The sequence below is a fragment of the Mastigoproctus giganteus genome, chromosome 1 (genome assembly GCF_048544385.1).
Source record: "Mastigoproctus giganteus isolate SK-2022 chromosome 1, ASM4854438v1, whole genome shotgun sequence".
Classification (NCBI taxonomy): Eukaryota; Metazoa; Arthropoda; class Arachnida; order Uropygi; family Thelyphonidae; genus Mastigoproctus; species Mastigoproctus giganteus.
Genome location: NC_143575.1, coordinates 68,174,764 through 68,197,025, shown reverse-complemented (window position 1 = coordinate 68,197,025; position 22,262 = coordinate 68,174,764). Strand labels below are relative to the sequence as shown.

The 22,262-nt window shown below is 36.5% G+C and overlaps 1 protein-coding gene across 1 annotated transcript in view; it reads left to right on the top strand.

The window, feature by feature from the left end:
• The window catches only part of LOC150090874 (uncharacterized), a 628,907-nt gene that overhangs the window by 443,805 nt on the left and 162,840 nt on the right, over nt 1–22,262 (top strand). The window contains exon 14 of the mRNA XM_090375379.1: nt 13,018–13,230. Coding sequence (XP_090231505.1) covers nt 13,018–13,230 — 213 coding nt within the window. The remainder of the gene's footprint in view (nt 1–13,017; nt 13,231–22,262) is intronic.

The window sequence follows — 22,262 nt, the reverse complement described above, 5'->3', positions numbered from 1 at the left end:
ATCCTGTGACAGTCAACTTACAGTTAGGCATTTTCTGTTTGATTGTCCCTTATATTCAACCATACGGTCAAACATTTTTCAATCAGTCTGTAGGCTGAATGTCTCACATGATTTAACTCATATCCTGGGAAATGATGCAAACATAGAACAATTTATAATCTATTTAAAATGTATTGGCCTATACAGGAATACTTATTTTATCATCTACAGCAGTATATTCTGAGTAAATAGACTATGAGCAGACACAATTTGGACTCAGTAGCCCCTTGTGTCATTAAGCCAAATACCAACAGCAACGACAACTAGAACCAAGGTGTTCTGCAGATTCCTTTGGTAAATTTATATCTTACCGATCATTGAGTTCATGCTGTGAAAACATCTGAGGGCTAGACTCGATTCTTCCAGGCATGTAGATTTCAGTTTCATCTTCAAAAGTTTCACTTTCAGCAGTCTCTGTTGCTACATTCTCCAATATAAGTGGACAGCATGGAATCAGCAGGTTATCTTCATGACTATGCTAATGGCAAATAGGATATTAGGATACACAGTGCCTTCTTACTCTTTGCATTGTATCTCTCTATTAACTAAGCAAAAGTAAGTCATCACAATGGTTTGTGTGCTCCTGCCAAATCATGGTAATTGCAAATGGCTTAGCCTTCATTTTACCATTTTTCAACAATCTCAATGTTTCAGCACAGGTTTGGCAAACTTTGTGTGGAGCCCATTGTTTATCTCAGTCATAGAGTTTCAAGTTTCACTCCAAAATAAGCACAATACACAGTTTTTTTACAAATTCTGTAATATCTTGTCTTTGCTTGAGGACCACATAACTTCCACAGATGTAACAAAATAAGTTTGGATTGTTCAAACACTTACATGAAGACATTTTACTCGCTTTTTAACACAGGTTTGACATAATAATCTCAAAAATAAAATGAGCTCACACTGATAAACACTGCCATGTGGAGCTCCCAATATCAAAAAACAAATGACTGAGAGCACTGTTGCCAACACGTGAAGGTTTAGTTTATAAATTCCCAGCATTTCTCCTAACTTAATACATTCAATAATACAACTCGTGACATCATCTTAAGTGATATGTGAAAAAAAACAGTGTGCCTAGAAAAAAAATGAATAACATTTCTGGAATCAATCAGCGTAGAAAAACTGCTTAAAAACAGTTATTAGTTTACAAACATTGAAAATCATGCAGTGTTGTTGTCATGCATTGCGCTGACCAGCTGCTTATGCAAGATCCTAGAAAGAACGCCGATGCTCGCCTTATGTGATATTTAGAATAACAACTTCCTTTCCGGGACATAATGTGGCTTCCAAAGGAACAAGTAAACACATGACCATTTAGTTCAGCTGGATATGTCCATTTGTGATGCTTTTCTGACATTTGAGCACCAGGTGTCAGTTTTCTTTGAAATCTCCAAGCCATATCATACACTTTTATGACATGGCTTGAAGATTTGGAATTTTGAAATACATTTACAACTTTGGTCTTCGGGGAATACATTGCTGTTTTTGTTAAGAATTTCCTCTCAAACCTGTCATTCCAATTTCATATATAGAATCTGTTGTCCTTGACCATTTTGCTATGAAGAGGTAGTTTTTGCTATCAGAGTTATTTCTATTATTGAACAACTTTCTACAACCATAAACAGCACCCTATTTATTGATGATTTTAGCATCTTTTCACAGTCATGCAACATGAAGGTCACTGAAAGGCAACTGCATTCCATTGACATTATCAACTTTTTGGCAATTGCTAATGGGTTCAGGTTTTCATCCCAGAAACCTTTTTCTGTCTATTTCTGTCAGAAACGGAACCTACACCCTGTGAACCAAAACTAAAGCTTAGACTAAGCATGATCCCAGTAGCTCTTTAAACAAAATTCCTGGAATTGGCAATAAAAGGTTGAACTTTGAACAAAGCGTATCCTCCAACAAGCAGGATGCAGATCTTTGCATTCTACTTCAACTCTCATTCACTTGTGTTCTAAACTGGTTATAGGTCCCAGGTGTAAGCATTGGCCAGAAACAGTGTACTGTTGATATCTTGATATCTGATGCAGTTCACCATCAGGCCATTCCTGTTGCTACTGCGGTATTCCTAATATCTCCTGTCCAGAGCCTGTTACAGCAGAGCAACCAACCCATCATTGTTTCTTTAAGGAAATTGTAATTACAATACACCTTTAAACTAAAGTTCCTGCCAGATCACACCACATGGATGTAATCCACCCCCCCCCCCCCCAGCTACATTGGGTAAATCTCTATAACAGCTAAGAATGCCAATCATCCCTTAAGTATTTGTGTCCGAGAACTACTAAGAGAATTGAACGTCGCAGTAGACAATGTTGTTGAGTCAACATAGCAATCACTTCCACCCTGGCATGCTTGAGTACCTTCATGCAACTTTTCTATTAAAAACTGGGGAAAGGAAACACTCAACTTTCTGTCTACAACAACTCTATATTGCCCCCGAGCTGCATACTCGGACTTTTTGCCTGTGGATCATCTGTCTGGTCTGCTCCCATCTTACCAGATAACACTATATCTCAGATTCCCAACAAGTGCTACATGTACACATCAGGGTTGTATATTATTAGTATTAATATTAGTGGCAAAAGAAATTCCACTTCTCTTATCCATCACCTCCAATAGTTTGTTTAATTTTTTTATTGAATTTATTCAAACTATCTACTTCCACAATAATGGATGGAAGCTTGTTCCAGCAACCAGCCACCCTTTGGCTGAAAGAAAACTTCTGCACATGCATTCTGTAACAATCTTTTTTCAGTTTAAATTTGATCCCTCATGTGCATAGTCTGACTAAGAAGAATCACCATATCAGCATTGAGTTTGTTCAAGGAATTCAAAACCGTAAATACCTCAATCAAATCTCCTTGAAGGTGCCTAGTCTCCAGATGCTGCAATTTTCAGAACTGAAGCCTGACTTGGTAAAAGCACACCATTGTTCCCCTCACCAACACTTCTCTCTACCCATTCCAGCAGCTCTACATCCTTCCTAGAGTGAGGCCTCCAGACCTGAATGCAGTCCTCCTGACTATTATCTCATACAATGGGATAATCACTTCCTTATCTCTGCTAGCAAAATTCTTGTATATCATTAAGATCCCCCCCGGGGCTGTCCTGACAGCCTTCTGCACTGTTCAGAGAACTTCATATCTGATTATACAGTTACCCCAGATCCTTTTTATTTTCCACTACCTGAGTATAGTATCACACAGTTGGTTTGTTAATTTGGGATTACTGCTACCCATATGCAGTACCATGCATTTGTCAATGTTAAACTTCAATTGCCATTTCTCAGCCCATGTTACCAATTTTTCTAGATCTTCTTGCATCTTCATTACTATCATTAACCATCCTGCCGACCTTTGTATCATCTGTAAACGTAGACATTTATCTTAATATACCTTAATCAAAATCATTAATAAATACAGAAAACAACAAGGGGCTCAGCATCGAAACCTCTGGAACTGTGCTAATAATATTAGTCCACAAAGAACAGTGTCCATTGATAACCACGCTTTGTCTTCTCCTGCTTAACCATCCCCTTAAAAGTAAATTGCAGCCATTATCAACCCACTGCAGGATGGAAGCCTCCTCAACAATTCATGTTGAGGGACCATAATCTACCAAGCTTGTCCAATGCGGGTTGGCAGATCAACTGTATTTATCAATCAGGGGCTTGAACCCCAGTCTACTCAAGGAGCGTGTGCTACTGCACTCCTGCTCTTGACCACTTGGCTACAGAGGCCACCATCCCCTTATACATAGCAGTAATTTGCCACTAATGCTACACTGCTCCAATTTGTACAGCAGTCTTTTATGTTCAACAGTATCAAAAGCATTCCTGAAATCCAGTATATGAAATCAGTATTATTTCTTGCATCCAGTTCTTTTGTCTCTACATCATAGTATCCAATCAGATTGGTAATACAATATCTCCCCTTAATGAACCCATGCTGTGACTGAAATATAATTGCACTCCAGTCTAGATGGTAACCCATCACTTCTTTAACTAGTGATTCCATTATTTTTCCTGGAAGAAGCTTACTGTTCACCTTTACTCACGTCCCTCTTTGATACCCTTTTCAGAATTGGGGATATATTTGCACATCTCCAGACCACGGGGAACTCCCTGAATCCAGTGGTGTTCTCATAATTATGGCTAAGGGTGTACTTACTTCCCTTAATATAATTAGATAGATCTCATCCACCACAGGTGCCATTTTATGTTTAACTTCAACAGTTTCTCTTCCACCTCCCTCTCGGTTATCACCAAAAAAGTACCCCAGGGGCTCACATCTGGTGAGTATGGGCTTGGCACACCCAGGGTCCTGAGCCGGATATCATCATTCTTCTCTTTCTTGGTGATTCCCTCCTACTTCTCTCTCTCTCTCTCTGGGTAACTCTGAATTTTTTTTTGGCTGGTGCAGCATAAGCCTCAGGCTTCCTTGCACCATATGGCTAATAATAATAATAATAAAACATTTGGCTGCCTATTAGATTCTGATGAACTTCTGGAATTCCCCTCAATAAAAAAACTTGTTTGAATGTAGTTGTGAAATATCTATTCAGTTTGTCAACAACCTGTACAAGATCAACAACAGTTAAACTATCAATATCAAGTAGACCAATCTAATTCATACCATTCCTTCTAGTGTTTACATAAGTAAAGAAATCTTTGCTGTTTTTTGCATCCTTTGCAAAAGATTTCTTGTAATCTGCCTTGGCTTGCCTAACCTCCATTGTAACTTGATTGCAGACTAGTTTACATCTTCCATAGACTTCTATATCACCTGATAATTAACGTGCATCCCATGCATTTTTCTTCTCTGTCACATCTCATTAGATCATCCGACATCCATTTATGTCTAAGCCTTGTTCAGTATTTCTTAGTTGGTATGAAAAGCATAGTAGCCTCTATGATTATTTCCCTGAATGCTTCTCATTTAGAATTTGTTGTTAGTACCATCATTATTTGGTCCCTCTGTGTAGAATTTAAAAACTGTCTGAGACCACTGTGGTCTCCTTTACGAAAACAAAAACTGTTCCCTTTACTCTTAATGGTAGTTAAATCTTTAAGTAAATCCCACTTAAATACTCTGTGGTCACTGCCACCTAGTGATTATTTTATCTGCAGATTATTAATAAATCAAGAATTACTGCTGATAATCAGATCAAGAATATTGTTCTCTCTTGTTGACTCACTAACATACTGTCATCCAGTAAATCCAGAAATGTCTTATTATTATTGTTATTATTAATCATTGGTGCAAGGAAGCCTGAGGCTTATGCTGCACCAGCCAAAAAAAAAAAAAATTCAAAAGTTACCCAGAGAGAGAGAGAGAGAGGAATCACCAAGAAAGAGAAGAATGATGATAGCTCAGGACCCTGGGTGTGCCAAGCCCATATTCACCAGATGTGAGCTCCTGGGTAGATTGCTAGTGTGAGTGACCAACCCACAAGTTCCAGTCAATATCTGGAAAGATAAAACTCCCCATTAATAAAACATTCTGATTTACTGGCCCAATCTGTTTCTCTCTTATAGTTGTTCATTGTACTCATCATAGTTATTAGGCCTGTAACACACTGCTACACTCATTTTTGTTTTTCCAGTGCTTGTCACACAAACTGGCCCAACATTTCACTGGCCACCTATGTCAACTGAAGGCACTGCCTTAGCTTTTATGTGCGTCTTATCTAAGAACATAACCCTCTCCCTGTCCTTTTTGTTCTTTGTGTATATATTGTACTCCCGATATTCAAATTTTGCATCTCTTATATAGAGAGAGTGGCACGGTGTCTCTGTTATCCCCCAACAATGTCTGCATTTGGTGACTTGACCAGCACATCAAATTTATTTACTATGCTCTTAGCATTGGTGTACATGGAAGTATACATGTACCTGTTCTTTCTCTTAATTACTCTAATCCCTGGTACCTTGCTTTCTGGCCTGCTGCATGTTCCAATTAAAGCAGCACAAGAATTATTTTCATCTGTTTATTTTCGTCTGTTTATCCCCCAAACTAGCAGTTTTCAGCCACACCTAATGCTGCCCTGATAGCATCAGCAAATATTCTTGCACCCTGTCTATTTAAGTGTATCCCATCCCTGTAGAAGAAGTCTCTCCTGTTGACAAGTACAGACCACACAGAAAAAATTTTTCCTATGAGCTTTGCCAAATCTCTCCAGGGTTGAATTCTCCAAGATTCTCATCATGTACTCCCTTCTTTCATGTTTGGCCAGAATTGCAGATATGATATTTAATTTGAACCTAAATCCTCAATTTCCTATGCTTGATGTGATTATAATATACCCTGGTCCTATAATAGAACCTGGGTATGTCATTAGCCATACCCTGTTCCTTTTCCTCTTATTCATTTTTGCACAATATATATTTTCCTGATAATAGAGTCATCGACAAAAACCACCTCCTGTGGGACCAGCACATTTTGCCTTAGGGATTGCTGCTGTGTTGCCTGATGCATGACGCCTCTGTAGCCAGGTGGGCAGGAGCATCAGCAGTGCATAGCACATGCTTCTTTATCAGACCGGGGTTCGAGCCCGTGACCACCAAATACGGAGGATGCAGAAAGGTCAGAGAATAACCACCGCATATCCCCTGAGCAATATGGCCTTAGTTGTTAATGCTCCTAAAAACTAAATAACAAACAAACAAACAAACAAGCCTGATGCACAAGTGCAAACTCTGGAATTGAAGTGAGCAACTGAGAGCTTTACGTGCACCTCAATTTAATTCTTTTGTGGGCATCTACCATGTTCTTCTAGCTCTCATAAATGTCCATCAGACTGCTGAGTTCCTGCTTAATATTTTCACACTCTTTACATCGATTGCACACAATGACATCTCACTTAGGTGTACTATAGAGATAGCCTTAGACCACGCTAAAACCCACAATTACCAATGGGTATGGTATATACAGACTGTTTATATATACTCCAGCCTTTATTGGTGATAAGATATAGTTCTCATCCATTCCTGACTTGGTGCAGCAGATATTATGTTCTCTTTCTGAATATTCATTCATCATCTGTTTCTACTGGATCCCAAGCCACATTGGGATTTAGGGGTAATGAACTGGCAGACACAGATAACCACAACTTCAGAACAGTCATAACCTGTTAGCCCCTTATACAGATTACAAGCAGGTAATATGCTCTAAATTACTCTGCCAGTAACTCCCCTATGTGTGAGAATTGTGACTCGTTTTTTGACAATTAGATATAGTTTTTCTAAGGGTCACTGTAGATAATTTGTTTAATATTTTACTGCTTTTAATCATCTGACTGAGCCTCTCGCACTCAGCCAGATTTTATTTGACAATGACCACATGTTAGTTATTTAAAAGCATTAAGCCTTTTTTGCTCTCTTTTAAAATGTCCCTTTTATACCTTTTTTTACATATTTTTATTGTTACATGTTTTAGCATAATAACCTAATTTGTCGGGTCACTGATATTTTTAACTTATTTTTTGCGCAATCTGTTTTGGCACATTATAGCCTTAGTTGCTAATGCACCAATAAAACCCAAACAAACTAACTTAGTTAGAATGGGAATGAAGTCTTAAATCTATGGAAACTAAAATGAAATCCTTTTTTTAATAGAAAATAAAAACCCTAAATGTTTACTGGAGTAACCAACAAGTTGAAAGAACTAAAATTGGAGTTTTATTTATAGGGAGGGATTCGTGACAGAGCAATAATGAAGGTGATATGGCCTCTAAAGCCTAGTATTGGAAGCACCAAGCTGTATGATTCAAATACACAGGCTTATAATAATAAAAGTAATTGCTGATACAGTGTAAGAATTTGCATTACAAGGGCCACAATTTTTGGCACACTAATTTTTTCTCTACTATAGCTATGACTAGACTGAGAGTATTGTTGACTTTTAAGCATATCAGAAATTTTGGTTATATTGTGCCATTGCATATTAAGTCTGTTCAAAGGTCAGTATGAACGTTTTGTATGCTATAAGAACCTAGATTAACTTGCAGTAAAAAAGTCTTATTCCCTCTGCCTGAGATCAGCTAACTACAGCAATGATGGACAAGGCCTCTAGAAATTCCCTCTCTCTGATGACTCTTGAAACCAGACCTCTCCAGATGACTGACAAGTGACAAAACCACTATGGAGGACATTCTATGCTATTACACCAAATTCACACAAAAGTGTGTGAATTTGATATAATAGCATAGAATGGACCTGTGCTGCTTCTGAAATTTTACTTCTACCAGTTTTTCTACTACATTGTGAACCTCAATGTATATAATGAAATAACTAATTACACTAGTCAACAATTTTAAACTTTTTTTGATAACATGAACGAAAGCAACTGATTTTGACTAAATCGCATGTGCTGAAAATGACAGTAGAAAGTTCGTAGCACATCATGTTTTCCTGTTATTGTTTCATGTTATATCATGCTCCTTTTTTTCCAAAAATTGTGAATTTTTATTTATCTAAATGTACTTGACTACTTTTCTTGTAAATTAATAGCTTGAAATAGAAATGATGACCAATAAACATTCCAAATGTAAAAATAATAACATATTTTAACTTTATAAACATGTATTTGGATTTAAGTAAGCAATTAACCCACAAAAGTGGAGGCAAAAATAGGAAATCATACTACTTGGTTATTTTTTCTCTTATGAACAGAATGGTCCTCCCTTATCAGAAACCAGCAATAGTCACCCATCTTTGCTATATCCCATCATCATTGATACCTCTGCTCCATAGTGTCTATCTTGGTGGAATCGTTCCCCCTTGCTCATCAGACAGATCCCAAGTTGTCTGGAAAAACGTCCAAGTGCAAATGTAGGAAGTGTATCTTCAGTGACATTCGGCATCTTAACTTTTGATAGTTATGCAACAATTCTTCTATCAACTCTTTATAGTTCTCTACTTTTTTTTTTATTCCCTAAAAACCTGTTAACAACAGCTCTAAAGGATTTCCATGCAGATAATTGAGTGTCATTAAGTTTAGTTTCAAAGATTTCATCCTTTAAAAGCCATCTAATTTGTGGGCCTACGAAGATGCCCTCCTTCAACTTTGCATCGCTAATTTTTGGAAGCTGGCTTTTTAAGTACTCAAAACCTTCACTATTTTTGTGCAGTACTTTTAGAAAATTTTTCATGAGACCCAACTTAATGTGCAAAGGTGGGAGAAGCACCATTTCAGGTTTCACTAAAGGCATGCATTTGATGTTTATCTAAATGTAGTTTCCCGAGAACGTATTCTTTCCTGATGGGCCATTCCTTTACAATATAGTGATGTTCTACTGCTTGACTATCCCAATCCCATAAACACAGGAAACAACAATACTTACTAAAACCACCCTGTAGTCCAGGCAGCAAAGCGATTACTTTTAAATCACCACAGATTTTCCAACAATGTTTCGGTTCGTCTTTACAATCTGATACCCCTTCTGATTGATCGTTGCAAATAGCAGTGATTGACATACCTGCCCACTAAGTTAGTCTTAAGGAGTTTATCCCCCCCATGCCACTGTTTTAAAATCAGGAACTCTTTTTCCGATTTTAAAACAGCTCCAAGGAGGGGATAAACACCCTAACTAAGACTAACCATAGCGGACCTAGGCATGTAAATCACTGCTACTTGCAACGATCAATCAGACCAGATTGTAAAGACTAAACAATATAACAATATTTCTTATAGTTTAAGGCATTTAATAGCAGTGGTATGCTATCATAGGTTTCTTTAATAGCCACTGAATGAGCCACTGGGACCGATGGTTTGATATTACCATTGTGTAGCAAAACTGTTTTTAAACTGAGTTTAGATGAACCGATGAATAATCGCCATTCTTCAGGATTGTGTTCAAACCCTAGTTCATTCATCAATCCATTTACATCTTTACAGACACAAAAGAACCTTCCATTTGATAATAACCCGCAAACTTTTCATTTCGGTTTCTAATCAGAAATCCTCATGGTTTTTGACAGAAAATTCCACTGTTGCAACCTAGAGATCCTAATAGTCAGCCTGTTGCTTTGAAAAATTTAAATCCCTAATTAAATCATTAAGTTCACTTTGCTCAATTAAGTGTGGGTTTTTATCATTTTTCAGGATTGTAACTAGGATCAGCAGATGTTGAGGGGACAGGTATGGTCTCTAGTGACTCTTGCTCTTCTTCTTCCGGAATAGTGATTTCTTCACAACTAAGTGAAAGAATAGGAAGTTCCGGTGTGTGTGTGTGACACTGGTCTTATTGCGGACAGAAGGTTGAGGTGTTTTATTTTAAATCTATTTTTCCTTGGAAACCCCCTTAGTATTTGTGAGGCAGAAATAATAATCTTTGAGGTGACTTGTTGGTTCTCGCCAGATCATCAGAACAGCAAAACACATTTTAGAATTCTTCCCCTTCATCCATTCAGTCAGATTTACATAGCACGTTATACAGCACATATGTGGTGCCCACCTTGTTGTCTCTTTTATTACAATAAATTCACCTGTGAAAGCTACAGAATTCAATATTGGATGATTTCATTGATTTTGAAGCTATTTTACATTTTTTAAAAACTGTTTTTGCATTTTTCTAAAAAATGTGATGTGATAGAAACATTTTACTGTTATATTTGCAATCAGCACGTACAAATTAACAAAAAAATGCTTACTTTCACCCATATTAACAAAACCTTGTTGACCAGTGTTATAGAGAAGATTGGGAGATGTGCATTTGAGTAGATTTTAAGCATGTGTATAAACCCCAATCTTTTGGTAAGTTCTAGTCTGTTTTCTGACAATTAGGATTCAGAAATATCAATCTACAATGAGAGAAAATTAGAGTATACCTATGAAACTGTTATTGAAATTAATGTAATGAATAGCATTGTTTTCTTCATCTCTTGGATTTGCAGTATCACTGCTGATGGTCATGGTAAGACAGTTATTCTAGAGTAGATTGCGTTGGGTCCAGAAAACTGTGTGAAGAGAAAAATGTGCATGATTACATATTACTCAATTAGACTACAATGATTTGAGAGTGAAAGAAATTGCATTTTTGGGAGCATTTCTGAAATACCTCAAAGGTTTCTGGATTTGTGAAATACAATGCAGAAAGAAAACGAAGAGAGTATATATTCAATAAATGAGTGCATCTGCCAGAACCCTATCTTGTCAGAAAGCAAAATGGCACCACATCCAGGAAGCTAGAGGACATGACATTTCAGCAACCTCTAAACCTACCATAGGACCAGGTTGAGAGGTTGTGGTCCTATACAACTCAAAAACCAGATTCAGACAAAGTACTTTCTCTCTAAATAAAAATGACCAAAGAAGATCTTGGTAAAAACTTCACCAATGAATACACTTAGACAGCATCCTATTGATATAAAATTAATTAGATTGTTGGGTGGTCCCAGCACTCCAATTAATTTTGCATCGGGGAGAACAATTTATGAAAAAATATGAATAAATTATCAAGATTAAAGCAAGTTAATACACTCATCTGGCCATAGCTGAATAAAATTGGACTCATCAACATCTGTGACCTTCAGAATGTGCATTGTTGTATTATGTCAGCATTTAGTATTGTCATATTTTAGAGAATATCTTTAGTAGAATTAAAGGAATTTATATTGATTTCCTTTTATACTTGTATACTCGGCAGTTTTGGAGTGAAATCTTTACATTTTAAACTGCTTACAGCATTGGAAGTTTTGAATATTTCTTACTGATTTTTTTTTTTTTTTTTTTCTTTTTTAATGTGTTTCTCTTTTCTATATCATTAAAATGTCATAGTAATTTTTTTCAATAGCTAATTTATAGTTATGCTTGGTAATGTTCATATACACAGGATTATGTGCTATATGAGAGTATCCATTTTTTTTTTTTCTACTTACAGTTAATAATATGACTACTTTAAAAATAAATTATCATGTTGATAGTTATAGTAGTTGAAGTTTTGGAGAACAAAAACTGCTTTTATTACCTAATTAATTAATGAATCATTAATTATAACTTTCAAGTAACATGAGTAGTTTTGCCCTAGGGGCTCACATCTGGTGAGTATGGGCTTGCAAACCCAGGGTCGTGAGCTGGATACCATCATTCTTCTCTTTCTTGGTGATTCTTTTCTGCTTCTGACTCTCTCTCTCTCTCTCTCGCAGGGTAACTCAGGAATTCTTTTTTTGGCTGGTGCTTCATAAGCCTCAGGCTTCCTTGTGCCATATGGCTAATAATACTAATACATAATATACTCTAAAAAAAAGAGAAAATTTTGTACGTTTTGCAGTATTAAACTACTGCAAAAAGTACACTACCTCAAGAAATCTGTTATCCATGGTATTAGGAGTGAGAAGCATTACTGCTGCTATCATAGTGAAGCCAGTATGTTTCAACAAATAAATGCCCAAGGACATTTGTTATAGCAGCACATTTGCAAGTAAATTGTAGTTACATAAGTATATCAGAAATGATATTATATTCGTTAATTTTTTGTAGCCACACTTCTTTTTTCTGATACAAATTAATGGTGCAGATTGAAAGTGAAAACAATACAAAACATTGAAAGTGATATCTTGTGGAATGCTAAAATACATTGATGCCACTCTGATGGATAATTTAACTCAAATTTTTAAAAGACTTTGGTACATTTAATGCAAGGGCATATCCATTTGGTAAATAAATCCATTTGGGCATATCCATTTGGAGATAGATTCTATCTTATTTATTTTTATCCACCTGGAAAATATTTTAAATTGTTAATAATTTAAAGAAACTGATAATTTTCAAATTACAGAATTATTTATTTATTTGTTTAAATATTGTTCTCTGACTCCCATATAAAAAATTATTTCCTACTCCAGCTGTGAAATAAAAAATTAAATATTGAATAAAGGAGCAAAATAATAGACTTTTTAATTGATCTCTGTGCTGTATAATTTGATTGATTTCCATGTTGTACTAATTTTTCACTTTTTTGCAGATAGACCTACCAGTCTCAGTACATCAGGAAGACGAAGACGAAAAATAGCAGTAAATCCAGATATTTTACACTCTGACATTCATGATGATGACCAAAAGAGTTTGTCTTCATTAAGCAATAAAAGTGATGTAGATATTTTTTCTCCTGTTGATGATCTTGTTACGCCAGATGATATTGACACCCCTGATGAACTGGATGATTCTGTACTAGAACGTAAGTATCATGTGAACATAGCTTTTATGTAAAAATTGCACATATCTTTATATAAAAACTTACTCTGTAAGTATATATTTGGGTCAGCTTATGTATTACCCTTTAAGTGGAATAATATATTCACCTTTTAATGTGTTATTAGTGACTGCTGTCTAGGACTGCTGTCTTAAGTAAAACCATCTTTTACCAAGCCGCCATAGCCGGGTGGTCAACCACATGAATGCTAAGTGCATGAGCCTTGAGTGACCTGGGTTCAAGCCCGTGACTGCTAAATACGGTGCTGTGTCTTGTATTCTGTCTATCTTGTGAACTCCTCTGACCGTTTGGTCGTCCCAGAGTATAAACAGAAAATTTATTTATTTATTATTATGGCTAGCACAACTGTTATAATCACTCTTTCTAGCACTGTGTTTTGAACCCAGTGCACAAGCACTGGGTTCAAAACCATCTTCAAATACAAGTAAAACTATTCTGGGCTTCAATAATACTGTGGCTCAGTTAGTCAGTGTCCAGTGTCGGGCAAGGGTTGCATGGGTTTTCATTAGCAAAACAGACAATCCAACTATAGAATATGTATGATTTTCGGATACAGTGATTCCTCAGTTAAAAGTGTCTTTCGTTAATGAAAAAAGTTTCAGTTAACAATATTGATCAGTACAGTAACATTCAGGCTTAATTTTCACCAAGAAAAGTACTCATAAGCCACATAGTCATCATTTTTGGTCATTCAAAGCAGAAGTCCACATATTTACCAATGCACAGACTTCAGAGTGCCTGTACTGAACTCGGAAAACAAACTCATCACATTGGTCCACTCCAAAGAATGCCCACTAATTATGACCCTCTGTTTCCTTTCACTTGACTGGCCTTTGATTCACTTGAGAACCTTCCTAGTAATCCCAATATACTCCAGTTTGGCTACTGCCTTCCATGGCAAACTTTTTCCAGCTGGATTGTCTGTGATTTCATCATTTTGGAACTGGAAAGGCTCTGTAAAGTTTACTGCCTTCTTTTTTGCATTAACTTCTTAACAACTTCTTAGCCCTTTCACTAATTTCTTTGTAGCTCTGATTTCTTGTACTCTGCTTTTGCTTTTCTTATTATCCAATCCATATGTTACTTATATGCTCATTGTTTGCAATGTCACAGTATATCTGTCAAATCTTTTGTCGTCCATTTTGTTGCCTTCTTTTTTGATATTTTACGACTGAAACAAATATTTTTGTAGAGTCCAAAATAATTTTTTTTTTTACATTTCCCACATAGTATTTGTATCCAGCAATCTGAAGTTGATAGAGCCTAAGAAGACCCTCAATCTACTATAGTTCCCCTCCCTTGTAAAATTGGAACTGCTCCCCTTTGAAAATTCTTCATAAGGAATCACTTTCAGAATCGATGTGGCACTAAATCATTCTAGTGTTAAGGACAAACAGACCCATTCTAGTTAAAGCTGTCCATTCCATCATAGGTCCTGCCAATGATATTGAGTAGAAACTACTTACTAAGAAAGTAGTAAAACAAAGCACCAAGATTTCAAACAGGAAAAGAAGCCCTTTATCGGCTAAGCAGTTATACCAGTTTACAAGCTCAGTATCTAAACATTCTCTTAAATAAGTAAAACATTAATCAGCTCAGAATACAAAAATGTTAGTTACAAAAAAAAAAAAAAAAAATTGCACTTAGAACTCCAAACAAGTGAAGTCTTGCATACACAAACTTATTGAGACCGTACTTATGTGGGGGGGGGGGGGTGAAAAAAGATTTGTATTCACCCAGTAGTAGTTGTGATATGGAAATGGATTTTTTTTTTTTTTTTTGGTGACCTTAATCTCTATAGCAGCCAGGCGAATTTTGGTTTCGATCTGACAGTTCATTTTTTTTTTCTTTTTTCTTTTCAGTGCCGAATGAAGTGAAGTGTCACAATGGATAAGGTGGAATACAGATCAATGATTCAGTTTCTCTTTCTGCAAGGGAAGACACTGAGAACAATCCATGAAGAAATGTTACTGTCTGTGGAGTGTTGTTGCACATTGGTTTAAACAATTTAAATGTGGAAGAACTTCAGTGCATGATGAAGAAATTCCAGGATGCTGAGCAACTACTCTGCTAGAAGAGTGTTGCAAAAATTGAGGCATTAACTTAGATTGCTGTATTAGTATCAGAGAACTAGCTGCAGAGCTTCAAATTAGTATAGGATCTGTGGAGAACATAATCCATCAATAGTTTCATATGAGTAAAGTGTCTGTAAGATTTGTTCCCAGACTTCTGACCCCTTACCAGAAGATTGAAAAGGGCACAATGTTGACATGAAATATTGTCAAGCCAGGAAAAGCAAGAGGTTTTTTCCACGTCTAGTCACCATAGATCCATTGCTGTGATTCCGAAACTAAACAAATGTCAAAATAATGGAAGAATACAGAATCACTACCTCCCACTTCCTCCCCCCCCCAAAAAAGGCAAAGGTGCAACCAACCAAATGTTGTCGATGCTGTCAGTTTTTTGGGACCAGCATAGTGTTATTCTAACAGATCACTTTTAGAAGGGCTGTACTGTGACAGCAAAATATTATTCCAGCCTCCTGTAAAGCTATGTGTTGCTTTAAAAGAAAAAAAGATTGGGAAAGCTGTCTGCAGTGAGATGTGCCCACAAATGTGGGTTTCAAATATTGCTGCATCCTACTTGTTCACCCGACCTTTTACCCTCAGATTTCTTCCTCTTTCCTGCCCTGAGATCCTTTTATTCATGGAAAACCCTTTGCTGCTGATGATAAGATGATTTATTCAGCTGAGTCGTGGTGTGAAGGACACTCAGAGGAGGACTTCAAAACTGGCTTGCTCAAATGTATTGAGAGGTGGCAAAAATGTGCAATTTTGTCTGGTGACTATTGAAAAAGTGTAATATGTGGTGTTAGTTTCGACCTTCTGTCACAACTACTCTGTAAATACAAATATTTTTTGAATCCCCCCTTTCATAAGTGCATCCCCTCATAAAAAAAAAAAAAAAAAAAGGGATAATTCCATTATACAATACAGGGTGTCTCAAAAATATTGGTACAAACGTTTAGGGGAGGTAGGTAACATCTAAAGGAATGTGAATCGCATAGGAACCCATAACCGGAAACGTCATGGGAAAGTAGTAGCAGAGGCACAAGAAGCAGAAATGACACAAGACAGTAATTAGTGGCAAACATTTATTTGACATAATATTAACAATGGAGTGCAAGATGGATGCATTTCATGATGTTACAACAGAACGCTCGAAGGTTCCACCATGAGACGTGATGCATGCGTGACACCGATGCAGCATGGATTGGTGGACACGGTCAAAAACACCTGGAGTTTCTTTGACAGTAGCAGCAGCGCAGATGAGATCCATTTCCGTCTCCACAGGCGATTCATACACGATAGATTTGAGGCCCCCCCACAGAAATAAATCAAGGCTCGATAAATCAGGTGAGCGTTGGGGGCCAGGCAACGGGTCCACCCCGGCCAATCCATCGATGCCCAAAACGCCTGCTCAAATGGTCACGAACACACCTTCCATAATGGGCAGGCGCCCCATCGTGTTGAAATCAAATGTTGCGTTTCACATTTGCTGGAACATCGTCAAGTAACCCTGGTAGAACTTGTTGAAGAAAGATCCGATATTTAGCGGAGTTCATGCAGGATGGTAACAGGTATGGGCCGACTAAGCAGTCACCGACCATACCTGCCCACACATTTATTGTGAAGCGATGTTGTGCCGCAGGGGACGCACACTGTGTGGGCTGTCGTGAGCCCACACACATGAGCATTGTGCTGATTGAATAAGCCTTCCCGTGTGAAATAAGCCTCATCCGTGACCAAAACATAGGCTGGAAATTCAAGTCTTGAACACTTTCTTGGAGAAATCACTGCGCAAAAGCCCCACGTCATGCAGGATGATCTTGGGGGAGCAGTAACTGAACCCTTTGGAGATGAAAGGGGGTGTAAGGAATCGTCGTGACAGACACGCTGTACACTGCAACGAGACACTCCTAAGGCAGAGGCAACGGCACGTGTGCTGGTAGGATTATTCTGGATGGCATTCAACACACTTTCTTCCATGGCAGGAGTTCGCATCGAATATGGTCTGCCCGCACTACTCCTGTTACCTCTAAATGACCCATAATTGCACAAATTTTGATGCACACGCGCAAACAAACGGTGGTCCGGTACATGTCTGTCTGGGAAGCGTTCTCCATAAATTCGTTGAGCGGCTCGTCCATTGCCCTCTGCTAATCCATACACTAGGTGCATGTCTGCCAGCTCACAGTTCGTATATCGATGCATTCTCTTCATGCGGCAACTATTGCTTGAATGAGTAAACCAGAAATTTTCCCTCTCGCGAACTGATGAACAGCGCCGTGTACCGACTTACGGTGACGTTTCCGGTTACGGGTTCCTATGCAATTCACATTCATTTAGATGTTACCTACCTCCCCTAAATGTTTGTACCAATATTTTTGAGACAGCCTGTATAAAGATCAGAAATCTAACATTCCAGAGGCGCCTCCGTAGCCAGGTGGGCAGGAGCAGCAGTGCGTAGCACACGCTTCTTGATTAGACCGGGGTTCGAGCCCGTGACCACCAAATACGGAGGATGCGGAAAGGTCAGAGAATGACCACCGCATATCCTCGGAGCAATATGGCCTTAGTTGCTAATGCTCCTAAAAACCAAATAACAAACAAACAAACATTCCAGAACTTATCTCCCAACTGCTTATGTATTAATGGATGAAATTAATTAAAAAGAGGTGTGGATGTTAAAAACTATTAAAATTAATTTACATAGAGGAAAGTGCACCTTTCTCAGTGCTTGTCATATGGGTTTCACTATATAAAATCACTGTTGAAGTGACAGTCCGAGCTCGGAACTTTCAAATCATCATCAGTTGTTCATAATGGTAAGGATTTTTTTTTGTGTATGTTTCTTGATCCTGTGGTGCAATTGATCACGTGCACTGGAAATTTCACTTTATTCAAATTGCATACTGTTGAATGCTGTGGGGAGTTTGGCATTAACAACTAAAAACTGCACATTTTGTCTGAACCATTCTGTTCAAAGTGCTTCAGTAATGATTAATTTATAACTGGAAGGTAATTTGATTAGTTTTATTGATGAATCAATTTCTGGTTGCTGATGAGTTTAGTTGTATGGTATTGTGTATATAAGCTGGCTTGGTGATAATAGGCTCTGGTATTATATATGTCTGAGGTGCCATATTTAACTGTAGCACTGCCAGTGTAACATGCATTACATTCTTCTTTACATCGAATTAAATATATTATGTTATTAATGTCTTTAATATTATACTTAAAAGTGTCATATAATTTTTAAAATATGTACCGATTTTATTATAAGATGAAAATAATAAAGTGCGGTCAGTTCTGGAAAATGTTTTTAAGTTGTCTAACTAATTGACTGTGATATGGCAGGATTATTTTTGTATTTGTAACTGACCGTTTTTATGTTGCTAGGTGATTTTATAATTTATTTCTTGTTTCACTTAGCAACAAAAAATGTTCTGTTACAATCACAAAAATAATAGTCCTGGATCATTTATTTTTGTTTCGATGTGGGGGTGGTTAGGTTCGTAGGAGCTGAATAGCATCTTGCCTTATCTATAACCCTATTAGCAGCATTAATTTGCTATATTTATTTTGTGGTTCAAATGTTTCCTACATTTAATTTAACACTCCAGTATAACACACTATTGATTTTGATAGATTATAATAATAAAGCTAACCTATTTGTGATGCCCCCCTCTTTTTTTGTTGTGCAATATCCCATATTGACAGAGTTGGGTAGCATCAGATTGTCAAATCACAGATGACTATCTCTTTATATGGAATTTTACAAATCGAAATGGGTGTATTATTATGTTTAAGTATTTTGATTAGTGTTTTAATTAGAACTAAAATGTAATTAATATTATTATAAATTTTGATAACTCTCAGTATTTTTATAATGTCATCATGAACTTTTTAGAAATATTCTAGTGCCGTTTAAGAATACCAGTCACTTGGAATTTATGTTTCTCTTTTATTATAAATCTTGATACTTATCTTAGAGCAGGGGTGCTCAAAACCATGTTCCATGGGCCACTTGTGGCTCGCAAACACAACAAAGTTTCTAAAAAATATATATAATAGCGCAAAATGGAGTGTAGCAACTCCTGCACCACCTATCAGTTAAGCAGGAAAGCTCAACTTCTCAACGAGTGTGCACAGATGGCCCTGCTACTTTTTTACGTACTTTCTAGTTCTAGTGTTTACAAGAAAAGTATTCTCGAGTCTCTGAACCTTTCTAGAAACTGTCAAGGTGTACAAATATATGTATATATATACACACACACACACACACACACACACACACACACACACACTTGCGCTTGTGTGGATATTAGTCATTCAGTCAGTTAGAATTCGATTGTGCGACGTGCTCTTTCCGAACTTTCGATTATTAACGACTAATATTAATAATTCTTTAGTTTTTATTATGTTGTTTGAGTGTTGTAAAAATAAAGCTAAGTGAATTTAGTCATTTAGTGAAGCTTTAATTATTTTTGTTATATAAAAAGCATAACAAAGGTAATAAGAGGCCCTAGATGGGATCAACGATGAACTTAATCTTTGGAGAACTGTTGGCTTTATGTCCCTTGAAGGGAACGACAAAGGGAACAGACATTCTGTAAGCTACGAAAACGACTCTTGCTAGATATCATCTCAGTTTGAAAAACCTCGCAGGGTTGGCAATGGATGGAGCCCTAACTATGGTTGGAACAAAAGCAGGATTGGTAGCACTTTTAAAAAAAGAACAAAAAATAGATACTAGCGGATTTACCAGTTACCAGGAAAATTTGTTGGCCAAATCTCTTGGTTTTGAAAATATCATGAAAGTTATCACAGACATTGTCAAATTTCATCCAAGCGAAGGGTTTGAATCATTGACAGTTTCAAAATTTTCTATAGATGGAATGGGATGCTGATCATGGCGATGTTGTCTATTTCTCCGACATGATGGTTAAGCCATTCAAAAGTGCTCACAATGATTTTTGAGTTGAAAGATGCCAGTATCAGAGTTCAACGATCCGAAGTGGTTGGCCGACTTTGCCTTCCTTACTGACATTTCTTCATATTTGAATGAGTTAAATTTGAAGCTCAGTCAAAAGATAAACTGGTGCATATCCTGTTTAATCACATCAAAGCTTTTCAGATGAAATTAGAAATCTTTAAGTGCCAGCTTCAAGACCAGAATTTAACTCATTTCCATGGAATGTTGAAATTGCAGTCTGCAAAATATGCTCCTCAACATGTGGCAGCAATATCTCATCTCCAGACTGAGTTCCAAGAGAGATTCCAAGATTTCTGCACTCAAGAAATGACCCTGAACGTGGTAACTAACCCTTTCTCTGTGAATGTGATGGAGACTCCAGGAGACCTTCAAATGGAAATTGTTGATCTTCAGTGTAACGCAGACCTGAAAATCAAATTTGATGAAGTCTCCTAGAATTTTACCAAAAATATGTAGAAAAGGGAAAATTTGTCAATTTAAGAATGTATGTGGCAAGAATCTCCTCCCTCTTTGGAAGCATATACTTATGTGAACAGATGTTTTTCTAGAATGAAGCACTCCAAGTAAAAATTGAGGACAAAAATTACTGATTGTAATCTGGAGCTCTGCCTCCGATTAGCTACCACAGAAATAGTTCCTGACATTGAATTATTAGTTAAAAATAAACAGAGTCAATTTTCTCATTAACTGAATCTTTCATTGCTATTGTAGTCTAATAAAATTTGGTTATAATTGCAGTTGGTTTCGTTCTGTTATGTTAAAGTTTAAAATTTAAATGATCCCAAGGTTTACAAAACAAAGTTATTACATGGAGTCAAATTCAGAAACAACTCTCGAGGGCAATATTTTCAAGTCGAATCATATTATAGTCAAGTGCATGGAACAACACTGCAATTGGTTTTAAGTGTTTTTACTCAAAAAATTTTCTCTTGGGTGTTGCTTCTGAATTTGAGCTTAAAAGAGGTGTATAAGACTTGTCTATTGTATGGCCCACAATGTGTACCAAATTTTCAAATTGGCCCACAACTTCCAAAAAGTTGAGCACCCTTGTTTTAGAGCTTTATTATTTTAAATTTAATTTCAAAATGATAAATCTAATGGCATAATGATATAAACGTTAAATATACTCTACATGTGAAATACTCATCCCCAAGGTTGTTCCCCCCTATATTGAATAAATAATGATGAACCATTATAGCCATACTTTTAATGGGCCTATCCAGTTTTAAAAACATATGAAATCATTGCAGTAGCTAACAAATACTAATTTTAAATTGCCGTGTGGAGATAAACAGATCATCAAAATCATAAGTGTCCATATGGTAAACATCATTACCAAGAGATAAGATTGTCCCCAATACTGCAGAATTATTATTTATAAATCTGATATTCTCTGATCTTTAATCTTTAACAATTTTTTAAATAATTTACTAGACATTTTTACTTGGTTATAGCCAACTCTCCAGATTTATCATTGAGGAGCCATCTTTTTACTTGACTTGACCATTCTCTGTCTTTTTTCTATTCACACAAAAAAAAAATAATAATAAATAATAAAATAAAAATTGATTAAAACATGTTAAAGTGGAATTTTTTGTTTAAATATAGTGAATTTCCACTTATTGTTATTAGTTAAGTGGCCATCAAGTTTGTTATGTGGTAGGCTACGTTAAAAAATAAAAATGTATCATAACACATAAGAGCATTCACTGTAATGTGTGATATTTTATCCTACTTTGTGGTGTAAAGACCGATTAACAATGACTTTCAAAAGATTCCAAAGAAATACAAAAATTTAAAATTTAATTTTTAAAAATTTAATTTAATAATTTATAATGTGTTACCCATCTTAAATATAAAAATTTAAGATGGGTAACACATTTGCCTTCTTTATTGTATGTAGAAGTGATATTTCACTTACAAGCAGTGCAAAACAA